At 42.1% G+C, this 12,133-nt stretch overlaps 1 protein-coding gene across 3 annotated transcripts in view; it reads left to right on the plus strand.

Moving 5' to 3' along the window:
• The window catches only part of Gpd2 (glycerol-3-phosphate dehydrogenase 2), a 146,977-nt gene that overhangs the window by 32,515 nt on the left and 102,329 nt on the right, over positions 1 to 12,133 (plus strand). For 2 of the 3 annotated variants that reach the window (XM_048426342.3, XM_048426341.3), the window contains exon 2: positions 7,844 to 7,953. In XM_048426342.3, coding sequence (XP_048282299.1) covers positions 7,852 to 7,953 — 102 coding nt within the window. In that variant the 5' untranslated portion in view covers positions 7,844 to 7,851. Of the gene's footprint in view, positions 1 to 2,125; positions 2,145 to 7,843; positions 7,954 to 12,133 lie in introns of those variants that run through there. The other variant, XM_048426343.3, reaches the window with a different exon arrangement.

Genomic DNA, 12,133 nt, shown 5'->3' on the forward strand with positions numbered 1-12,133 from the left:
ATGCTCTTAACTGCTGAGTCATCTCTCCAGACCCTTGAAGGATTTTTATCTGTAGATAAAATGTTGAGGTTGTTTGTGAGGTTTTGTTTAGATTTATGAAGAGAGAGGAGCAGTGATACAGTTGAACGCAGGGCCATAAACCTCCTGACCTTGGGTGAGTACAGTTCAGTGATACCATCTTAGTCTTGAGGATAAACCCTCTCTCTGATCTTTTTGCTATTTAGGTTGTGTTGAAGTTTCTGGTAAGGCAGATTCTGGGATGGGAGGCTGCTTTATTTCTTTCCATCTTTATCCCTTTTTCTTTTTCTTTTCTTTTCTTTTCTTTTTCTTCAAGACAGGGTTTCTCTGTGTAGCTTTGGATCCTGTCCTGGAACTCACTCCTACAGATCAGGCAGGCCTTGAACTCACAGAGATTCTTCTATTCTTCTACCTCTGCCTCCCCCCCCCCCCCCCCCCCCCGTGCTGGGATTAAAGGCATGCACCACCACCACTCTGCGGGAGGCTGCTTTCTATTCTGGCTGCTTTCTATTCTCACATACCTTTCATTTCTCCCGATATTCTATTCTGTCTCACATTATTTGGTAGCTTCCAAGTTTCAGCTTTTATTCCTTAAAATATTATTTTATGTATATGGATGTTTTTCCTGCATGTATGTCTGTGTACCACTTGGGGTTCTGGTGCCCAAAGATGGCGTTTGGATTCTCTACCCTGCAACTGCAGTTCATAAGGTTATGAGCCACCATGTTGACACCAGAAATCAAACCCTGGGAGAGCAGACAGTGCTCTTGATCACTGAGCCATTTATCCTGCCCCTTCTAATTACTTTAAAAATTGATACTTGGAAATTATCTTTTCTTTGTAACCACAGTGAGATCTTTTTCCTTATAAGGTACTATAATGGATACATGTCTGTGGTGTAGGGGTTATGTTTTTTTTTTTTTTGCTTTTAAATATATTTCTCTGAACATTAAAACAAGACACTTGCTTTATTTGGCCCTGGGCTATTGGTAGATACTGTGCCAGGGGCTCCAACTATGCCAGTATGTGTATGCCAGTGTGCCTGTCTGTGTTGGGGTGGGTTAAAGGATAGCCACAGGTTTTAGCCTGTACCTTCCATTTTGAGTTGGGGCCTTTTGCTTTTCCTCCTGCATACACTTGGCTAACCGGCCAGTGAGCTTCTGGAATAATCGTCTCTCTCCGTGTACCATCTCCCTGCAGGAAAGCTGGGATTATAGACACATGCTACCAGATTCTGCCTTTTATGTGGATTCTGAGATTTGAACTCCGGTCTTTATGCTTCTGAGGCAAGCTCTTTGCCCATTGAGCCATCTCCCCAACTGAAGCTAGACGTTTGAAGGTGAAAAGTAGTAAAGCAAACACTCTATAAATGACAGCTGTTTGCCATTGTGACTTTTTTTTCTTTTTCTGAAAGGGTCTTACTAGAGAGACCTAGCTAGCCTAGAACTAATAGAAATCCTCCTGCTTTTGCCACCCAACTCTGGAACTAAAGGCGTGTATGACCACAGTCAGCCCCATGTCAACATTCTTAATAAAAAACAAACCTATCAATGCTGGTTTTAGGATAACAGGGTGAAATAGTCTATGTTTTAGACTTTGGACTGCCTGTGAGTGTGTTTTACTCATTACAGGTTGCTGGGTGACCTTATAGAAGGATTTGATGATAGTAGAAATAGTCTTCATTATTGTTTTTTGAGTCAGAGTCTTAGTAGAAACAATCTTTTAATTATTTCATAAAATTATAAAAAGATAATTACAGTAAAAGTTATTGTTAACTCCAGTGTTATGTGAATACAGTTTTTTGTTAATACTAGTAGGTTATTGAAAATAATTTTCTTGCAAATGTTAGTATAGGAAAAGTAAATTGAAAGATTAAAATTAGTTGGGTAGGAAAGCCACACTTTCGGAAGAATCAACCCCACACTTATTTGGCTGAATGAACGAACACCTAATGCTGAGACATTCTCATTGACTTACATGTCCCACCCCACAGTTGTCTTGATGATGTGTGGTTTCCTTTGTGAGGTCATGAATGACATTATCAGCAAGACAAATAGTGATACTACCCCAAGTCAACCAGCCACCACACTCATATCCGATGGACCATCAGGCTTCTGTCTACATGGGTAGGCATGTGCATTGTTTAGGACTCTGTACTCTGTCCCAAGTTGATCAAACCAACTATCTGATAGCGGGCTGTTCCAGGACCCCCATGATTTCTCTTGTTGAGACAGGCATCCAGTTGAACAGTTGTCTCAGCACCTTAAATAGTGTAAGGCTGTGGCCAATGGGTGACTGCTCATATGTGGTTTCGACATTTAAAGATAAGGGTTAGCCTAAGGGTAACTGAATGTTTGACTTCCGTAGGGAGCACACACAGGATCTTCCACAGTTGGAGCAAAAGTGGATGGTTATGTAGGGGAAGTGCTGGTGGTGGCAGAGGTGGAGATGCATCCCCACATTGCTTGAAACAGCCTGCGGAGTTGACTCAAGCCAACACAAGATTCCTGGCTTTGGCCAGAAAAGAATTTTAGCCCTAGTCTGTGTGAAATAGAGTTGGAGTTGATTAAAACTAGAAAAGTGCTCAGGAAAAGAACACCCAAGAGCCTGGATGTGAGCTTCTCAAAGAAGAATTAGTTTATTACAAGACATTTTTATAGATTTTTAAGCACAGAGGTCATGGGAGAGAAGCTCAGGGAACGGATAAAAAACACCCAGGTGCGAATATAAGACCCTGAAGGAGTCTTTTGTCGTTAACCCTATTTTGGTGACTCTCAATTTATATCTCAAAAGACTGCTAAGAACCCGATTCTCTCCTTCTCCCTCTCCCCCTTCTCCTTCTCTCCCTCTCCTGAGAAGTGAGATTGTAGAGGGCTCTAGAGGTTTCTTGGACAGGATTACAGTCCACAGGTGAACCCAAGGGAGCAATGCTAGGAAGTTAGGGCATGTCCTTTACTGTAAGTGCTTTTGGTGAGATTCCTGAAAAGTTGCACATTTACAGCTAGGGAAGGATGATTTAAGCAGATGCTGATTGAGCTGGAATCTTGATTCTCTGCTGCTGAGGGACTTCAACTATTCCCAGGGGAGGGCTCCTTTCCTGTCCTGTGTCCCCTGGGTCTTTCCTGTCTTTCTAACTTGCAGCAACAAAGATAGTAAAGAAGAGACCTCCAATGTCAGGGCATTTATAGTTAGTATATTAATGCATTTACTATTTATATTAATATTTCTTAGATAAGAATGTTAATAATAGCAATAAAAAAGTGTAGTGAGGGGCTGCGGGCAGGCCTGCTTTTCGCCTCACCCGGCTCCTGCATGGCTAGCTTAGTCCCAGAAATAACAACATACAAATTGTATTCATTTAAGCACTGCCTGGCCCATTATCTCTAGAGAGTTAGTTACTGACTAACTCTCATATCTTGATATTAACCCATTTCTAATAATCTGTATAGCACCACGAGGTGGTGGCTTACCGGAAAAGATTCAGCATGTCTGACGTGGTGGCTGGCTCCATGGCTTCTGCCTCATAGCCCTCTTCCCAGCATTCTATTCTGTTTACTCTGCCTACCTAATTTTCTGTCCTATCAAGGGGCCAAGGCAGTCTCTTTATTGACCAATGAAAATAACACAATAGGCAGATAACCCTCCTCCATCATTTCCCCTTTTTCTGTTTAAACAAAAAAGAAAGGCTTTCATTTTAACATAGTAAAATTACATATAACAAAACAGTTATCAAGCAAAAATTACAGTCACAATATTTATAACTATATCTTTATCATAATAATGGAAAACTATAACTATGACTATCCATTCTTCAACTCCATCAAAGACTCCAGAAGGATATAATATTACATAAGTAAACAAGAAGTAAGCAACTTCCAAAACTCTAGAAATGACAGAGACATCTCGCTGCCTGGACAGTCACCCAACGTTCCTCTGTATCGTTGAGGCATCCATTTTCGGCCTTCAGGTCCATAATATCCAGCAGACATTTCCATGAAGCAGGAAATTTCAAAGGCAGTTCAGTCACTATCAGCTGTGTCCTGCAGAATGTCTCACAGACTCTTTCATGAATCAGGAACCCCGAAAGATCATCTCACCTTTAGGCAAGTTCAGCAGTCCTCTCTCTGCGGGTTCTCTGTGTCCAGTTTATATAACAGGCAAGAGCAGTTTCTTGCCCAAATGGCTAACCAACTCCATAAGGAGCCTCTTCGATGCCCATCTTCCTCTTGAAGTAGATTGGTGCTGCCAGGAGCAGACATGTCTCTGTCTGCTGACGTTGGGTGCCATATGTAACATGGAGGGCCGGCTTGTTGGGGTTTCTGTCCCTCCCAGGACCCCACAACTGGCAAGCCCAAAGAAAATCACTCACAAGACTTCATAAGATTATAAACTGATTGGCTCATTAGGTCAGGCTACTTATTAGTTCTTATAACTTATGTTACCCCATTATCCTTATCTACGTTAGCACACGGCTCAGTACCCTTTTCAGTTGTCAGCTTACATGTTGCCTCTTTGGTGGTCTGCGCAGGAGTGACAGAGGAATCTCCCTGCTTCCCAGAATTCTCCTGTTCTCATTGCATCACCTCTACTTCCTGTCTGGTTTTCCCGCCTATACTGCCTGCCTGGCCAATCAGCATTTTATTAAAATATGATTGACAGATTACAGATAATTCTCCCACACCATTTCCCTCTTTTTTTTTTTTTAAACAAAGGAAAATACCCATAGTCCATTTGTTGGGAAAGTGGGCATAGTATTTCAGGCTACTTCCTGCTGGTTGGGGGCGCTGATGATCTTATGGGGACCTAAAGAAAATTTAGAGTTATAATCAAGTCCTGACTGGAGTATCCTGTGAGTCTTGATCATCTCAGGCAGCAGTCTTGAATCTGTTCTGGATGTAGAACTCAGACATCTGGGCCATCTGTTCCTGTCGGAGATTTCTCAGATGGCCTTCCTTGATCATACTGAATTTTTCTTAACTCAGAATGAATCCACAACCTCTCATTTTCTGTGGAAACAAAAGCAAAATCTCTTCTCCAAAGTAACAAACCTTTTGACTTCAGTTTTGAAGCCAAGGTATTTTCAAAATACCTATCTTGGGTTAGTTCAGCAGCATTTATAAACAAAAGTCTTTTAGCAGCTATTGCTCCTTCCTCAGCATTCAAACAATTCAAAGAGAGTATAATAGCATACAGTATCAAGATTCTCTGTGTATTTTCCATCTTTATGCGGCTTTATTTCAACCTCTATTTCTTTTATTTTTACTTTTAACTTTTGGCTTTTGAGACAGGTTCTCTGTATATATCTTTGTCCTGGAATAACTCTGTAGACCAGGCTGTCCTTGAACTCACAGAGATCCTTCTGTCTCTGCCTCCCCAGTGCTGGTCTTAAAGGTGTGTGCTACCACACCTTGAACTCACAGAGATCTGTCTCTGCCTCCCAGGCATTGGGATTAAAGGTGTGTACCACCACACCTTGAGGTCACAGAGGTCAATCTACCTCTGCCCCTTGAAATCACAGAGGTCAATATGCCTCTGCCTCCCAGGCATTGGGATTAAAGGTGTGCACTACCACACCTTGAACTCACAGAGGTCAATCTACCTCTGCCCCTTGAAGTCACAAAGGTCAATATACCTTTGCCTCCCAGGCATTGGGATTAAAGGTGTGTACCACCACACCCTATGTCTCTGGTTTCTTCTTTTTTTTTATTTTTAATGACTTTAACCTTTAGCCTGCATATATTTTTAACACACTGTAAACCATTTAGAGGTTTTCTTCCTCTTTGAATCTCTCTTTACTGTATATCTCTCTTTTTCTGACCATATGAGCCTTTAATTTACTAAGTAATATGGAGAGCAGTGGCTTTGACGGCTAGATCCAGCCCACTCCCCAGCTCTCCAGTCTCATGGCTGAGATACCAGCCAGAACTGTGTTCACTGCCACAACTCTATGGCGTTTCAAGGTCCTTCCTAGCAAGCAAGCTTCAGCATTCTGCTCACAGACCACACTCAGTCGGACTGCCTGCCTGAAAGAGTCAGAGTTTGCCCTGGCAGGACGGCCGGCATTTTAAAACAGCGCAGCTTTTTTCCTGCTACCACTGGCAACCGAAAAGCATGCATTCAGCTTTTCATCAACACTATTTAAGTGTTTTGTGGCAGGACCTCTTAAAAGAGCTGCAGGGTTTTGCAGCTAAAGCTGAGTCAGGAAGCCTCTCTTAGATGAGAGCGCTTGCTTGCCTCTAACAAGCAGAGAAGACCTGAGAAATTGCTGCCACCAAGAAAATATGCTTTACTCTATTCTTTCCCAAGCTTTCTCAAGCTTTCTGTGGATTCAGTGCCCCACGTTGGGCGCCAAAAAAGCCATGTTGGAATCTTGTCATTTGTGAAGAAGAAGGGAATAAAAAAAATTAAGAAATGCCAACTTCTATTTTAGTGTATAATTTATAGCATTCCAAAATGAGTTGTCTGTAGAATCTAGTTACCAACTCTACTGAAATTCTTTAATTTAGGAGAGTAGAACAGATATTTTACATCCAATATGGAACCCAACATATTTACATTGAATTTTTTTTTTCTATTCTAAGTTAAAACTACCTTTAAACTTAGCAAGCTCTTGAGTTGCTTCATATCAGTAGAGTGAGTTGTTCAGACAGGTCTGGCCACCACCCCTACTGGAAAATAGGGTAACGGCTTCCTTGTAAGAGGTGGGTGTGCCAGCTGCTTTAGTGGAGGGAAAAGTTTAGGCGGGTCAAATTACTTGCTCCTAAGTTAAAAAGATAAATAAATGTGCTCACAGAGTGTGCTCCTTCTATGTTTAACAGAATAAAAGTTGATCAGAAGACTTTGGTGGGATTCTTTTTTCTTGTAATGTTTTTGGCTTCCAAAGGAGTCTGAAAAAACTTGAAATCCCCAAGAACAGAACTTTTTTTTTTCTCTCTCTCTCTTTTTTTAAATCCCAATCAATCCAGTCATTGAAAACCTGGAAGAAGAAAGAAAGCTCGCACACAATACAGCACTTTATTTGGCAACACACTGTGAACACAAAGGAGCCTTCTCTTTGACATTGCCACCATGTCGCTGGCTAGAGAGAAACCTTTCTCTATCCCCCACCCCCTTTCCTTGTCTTTTTCCTTCTTCCTTTCTTTCTTCTTTCTTTCTTTCTTTCTTTCTTTCTTTCTTTCTTTCTTTCTTTCTTTCTTTTTAAGCTCCTTTAACTAAAGGGGTTACAGAAGGTTAAGTTATCATTTTGTTAGAGGACCAGGGCCTGGTGTCTGCTGACCACCTATCTCTAAAGTGTCCACCATTCCAGTGACGGAGGTCTCAGCACATTGTTGGCTTTTGGCTTCCGGGAAGATTTCATTAAGAAGGAAAAACTCCAGAAAGTTTTCTCAGAGTTTAAATGGAACCCTGAAGCAGGCCTGAGGTTCATTGTCCCGTTGAGTGACCCAGGACTTCCACCCGTTACCCGTAGGGAGGGGATTAGCAGTGGAACAAATTCGCAAGTACAGCTCGTCGTTTTGTCGACTCCACAATGACATTTCTTTTCACAGCTCTCTTGACTTTATACTGTTTAAATACCCCGAGTTGTCTCTTCATTTGCATTTCTTTCTTTAATGCCTGTCAGCTCTGAATGTAACGTTTACATAATCAATTTCCTTGTCCTGGTTTCTTGGATTATTGCTTTTGAATTGTGGTATACCCATTGGCATGTTAGGAGTCTTCTAATGTTTATCTGTCTACCTTAATATAGTTTCATAAGCCGTACAGTGTCTTATTAAGATTATTATGCATTGAAATTAACTTACTTTCTTTTTATTTTTCTTTGTAGGCTGAGCAATGGCATTTCAAAAGGCAGTGAAAGGGACTGTTCTTGTGGGCGGAGGAGCTCTGGCCACTGTTTTGGGACTCTCTCAGTTTGCTCATTACAGAAGGAAGCAAGTGAGTAAGCACATGAACTGGTGGGGAAGCATTGATGCTGTGTGTGCTCATGGCTGTCTGTAGGAGTTACTCTTAAAGTTCCTCAGTTTACAGCGACCCTCAGAACACTGCCTTGTGATGCCCATGAACTTTGAGTGCCCTGTTTTCTCAAAAGCCTCTGTTTTGGCTCTTTGATTTTTAAAAACTGCTTCATTGATTTGTGCCAGGGTTTGTTCATTTAGACTTTACTTTGTTCAGTTCATTGAGATGCTTGGGTGCTTATTTGATCCTGCCAAGTTTGTTCTATTAGAAGGCAGGAGACTGGGAAAGGAAGTAGAAAAGCATTATATTCCTCTCTCTCTCTCTCTCTCTCTCTCTCTCTCTCTCTCTCTCTCTCTCTCTGTCTGACATGTTTTCACTGTGAAGCTCTGGCTGTCCTGGAACTGTGTTGATCAAGCTGGTCTTGAACTCACAGAGATCCACCTGCCTCTGCTTCCAGAGTGCTGTGATTAAAGGCCTGTGCCACAGTGCCTTTATTTCTTAAAGGTTCAGTTACTTACGTAACAAGGACATCATCTCATGCAAGGAGCGGAGTTCAGTGTGGGACACTCCAACTGTGGGATTAACATGAACATTCTGAAGACTGTTCAGTTCCCTTTTAGTTTTTTCTTTGTACCACAGCCATGCCTTCGTACAGTTAAGGTTGAGAGCTGGAAATGACCTCATTGCAGGGTTTGTTTTCTTCGTCCTTGAGATGCTGTGGTTCGTTTTGATCTCCCGTTTCTCTTCTCCCACATCCTTTGGGCCGACAGTCCTGCTTCAGGAGGAGAGCGGGAGGGAGAGCTTGGGTGACAAGGCCAACTTGCTGTAACACCTCGCTTTTGTGGCTACCTTTAAGACACACGCTTCTCTACACGTCCTTGTTCTTTGTGTTAGAAGGTGGTAGAACCAGGCATGCTGCTTGGAGGTTTCTATCCTGAATCAGAAATACCACCTCAAAAACACATATTAAGAAGAATTAATGTATTGCTTCACAGTTGCCTTATCCTTACCATGAATAAGCACTTCAGATCCGTGAATAAACACTTCAGATTTTTTTTTTTTTTCAGACAGACAATGTCTTACTCTTTAGCCTGACTGGTCTGGAACTCAGACAGCTTCACAATCCTCAGCACTCAAGAGGTAGAGGTTGGTGGGTCTCTAAAAGTTCAAGGCCAGCCTGCTCCATGTAGTTTGTTCCTGGACAACCAGGGCTATGTAGTGAGACTCTGTTTTGAAAGGAAGGAAGGAAGGAAGGAAGGAAGGAAGGAAGGAAGGAAGGAAGGAAGGAAAAGAAATGTAATCAGGCAGGAATTACAGGCCTGAGCCACTGTGCCTGAAGAAAGAAAGAAAGAAAGAAAGAAAGAAAGAAAGAAAGAAAGAAAGAAAGGAAGGAAGGAAGAAAGAGAGAAAAAGAAATGTAATCAGGCAGGGATTACAGGCCTGAGCCACTGTGCCTGCCCAGGCCCCAAAGCTCGCTTGCTTATTTTATTTATTTATTTATTTATTGATTGATTGATTGATTGCATTTCTTCTTAAAGCAGAGAAGTATTGGAGAGACTGTGTCATGGGCACTGGACCCCAGGGCTTCCTAGGGTGTGAGTGGTGCCCATATTAGCTGTCCTGCTGTTGAATCTCTTCCTTGTCTGTTGACTGTGCTTGATATGTTTTCTTTGAAAAAGTTGCTTTGGTTTCTCAAGAGTAAGTGTGAAAGATGCTGCTTCTGCAGAGGCTATTTCAGAAGCCTGGGACTTGGGCATTAGGGATTAGATTACTCCCCTCATCTTCCCCCTACTCCCGGGTTATCTGAACTGAAACTGGGAAATGCCAGTGCCAAAGGTCATGATATCTAATAGGTGTTGCTAAATTCGTATGTGGCTTATGTCTTTTTAACCGTAGTAAGCCTGTTTTACTCTGAAGTTTATGGTTTAATGTTATCCCGAAATATTAGCTGTTCCATCTTTTGTTAAAATTTTTTTTTTTAAACTGATCTCACGGAATAAATTTGTAGTAGAGCTCCCGAACAGCTGAGTCAGGGCTGGACTTTAGAGAATGAGAGCATAGCAAGGGCCTGCTGTTCTCTAGAGTGTTTGTCACTTTAGCCCCTCACGTTAGGCAGCCTGACTGTCCTAAGAGCCCAGGGAAATGGGTACCAGCAGCTTGAAGTCATTTATCATTTTAAACTGACTGCTTCTGTTGGAAAAACAAACAAGCATAACCAAAACCCCACACAAGCCTATTCCATAGTCAGGGAACTGCGTAGGAAAGCTGGATTTCCTGGGCTGCAGTTTCAGTGATTCCTGACCCTGTAAGATACCACATTGACCCTAAATTTGAGATGGTTGGGGAAAGATAGACAAACGAACTCCCGAGAGAGGAAACAGCTTATTTTAGTTGCTGACTTAAAATGGCCACAGGCCACCTGTAATAGAGTTCTCTTCTCCCTCCAAGTGTATGCCAGTCAGAGCCATTGGATGGGGTGGGGGGGATGGTGTCTGACTTCAAGAGTAAAGAAAGAAACAGAGTCATCTGCCCCTTGAGCCTTGTGTGTTGGCTACATTTTTGTAAGGCTTTTAGATGTGCTCCATTTTCCTGCGGTCTGTTGTAGGAAATACCGCCTCATTGTACAGGTGTGTTCACCTGCTGCCTCCTTCCCCCTTTCCCAGGCCTAATTTTCTAAGATGGTTCAGACTGGAAAGTAGCTGTCTTTTAAATACAAGCCAGAAGGCTGGGTGTGGTGAAGCACACCTTTAATCCCAGCACTTGGGAGGCTGAGGTAGGTGGATCTCTGTGAGTTCGAGTCCAGCTTGGTCTACATAGTGAATTCCAGGACAGCTAGAGCTACACGGTGAGACCCTGTCTGGGGGGAAAAAAAAGAAGTTGGTGTTGAAAAAACTCACTGCGAGTTCGAGGCCAGCCTGGTCGACAAGAGCTAGTTCCAGGACAGGCTCCAAAGTTACAGAGAAATCCTGTCTCAAACAAACAAACAAACAAACAAACAAATAAATAACACTAAAAAAAGAGAAAAAACTCAACATAGTGATATCCTAGGGTACCATCCATTATACTTTTAGGTCAGCCCATTTTGGCCTCATCACTGAATTCTGTCTCCCTGGTCCTGGTTTGTGTATGCACCTTGGCCATTCCCAGCACAGAGCTTTTGTCTCAAAATACAGGCAAGGTATTGAGTGAAATACAAATGGGTAGACTCTGAAAAGTTGGTAAATCATTAAAATGTGCTTGGTGTTATCTGTGTGGGTTTAGGTTCTGGCCATCTCACAAAACCTATTTTAATTAGCTAAATTAGCTTGTATTTGCATGGACAAATAAGAGGAAAATGGCTGTTTAGATTTTAGAAAGCTTCTTAAAGAGAAAACAGTGAGACTGAACAAGATTTGATTTTATTTGTCTTTAAGTCAATTACTTGTCTCAGGAAGTGGCTGGACAGTTATTTCTAGAAGACAGATGGAGTGTGAGGTGGCCCACCTTTTTACATTTATTCGTTTTTGTGTATATTTATGCACATAAGTGTGCAAGCATACATTACACAAATGTGGATATCGTAGAACATCGTGTGGGTGTCAGTTTTCTCCTTCCCGGGGCTGCTAGCTGAGCCATCTCATTGGCGCTATGGTGCTTCTTATTGTGGGTGTATGTTAGTATTTATCTTACCTTTGCCAGTGATAGTATTCATCAAGTGAAAGTTAGGAATTAGCTCACCCACTTTTTGAGGCAAACAGGTCAGTTTCAGAAGTGACGGTGGAACGCAAGGCTCTTCACAACTTAGGAACAGGACTGTGACTTTCAGTAGAAGTGTTGAGTCTTTTGGAGCTGGCAGAGCCTGTATCTTTAGTTGCTATTAGAAAAAGGAGATGAATGTTGGCTGATTTCTTTTGATCTGTTGGCCTAAAGGGAAGGGGCTTATGGCAAAAGAATCCACATTCTCAGCGCCCTTCCCTCTTCTCTATTCTGCTTTTAGTCTTTGAGGGGCCTTTTTATTTTCCTCTCTTTCTGTTTCTTTATCTTCCTATCCCCTTATTTTTCATTGTTGGGAATCAGACATGCTAGGCTCATACGTGACCAAGGAAGCTACATCCCCAGCTGCCTACCACTATCTTAAATCATACTGACTACGTAGTGAGACAGAAGACAGCTCCCCTTA

This window comes from Myodes glareolus, chromosome 21 (assembly GCF_982192425.1).
Source record: "Myodes glareolus chromosome 21, mMyoGla1.1, whole genome shotgun sequence".
In the NCBI taxonomy this organism is placed as follows: domain Eukaryota; kingdom Metazoa; phylum Chordata; class Mammalia; order Rodentia; family Cricetidae; genus Myodes; species Myodes glareolus.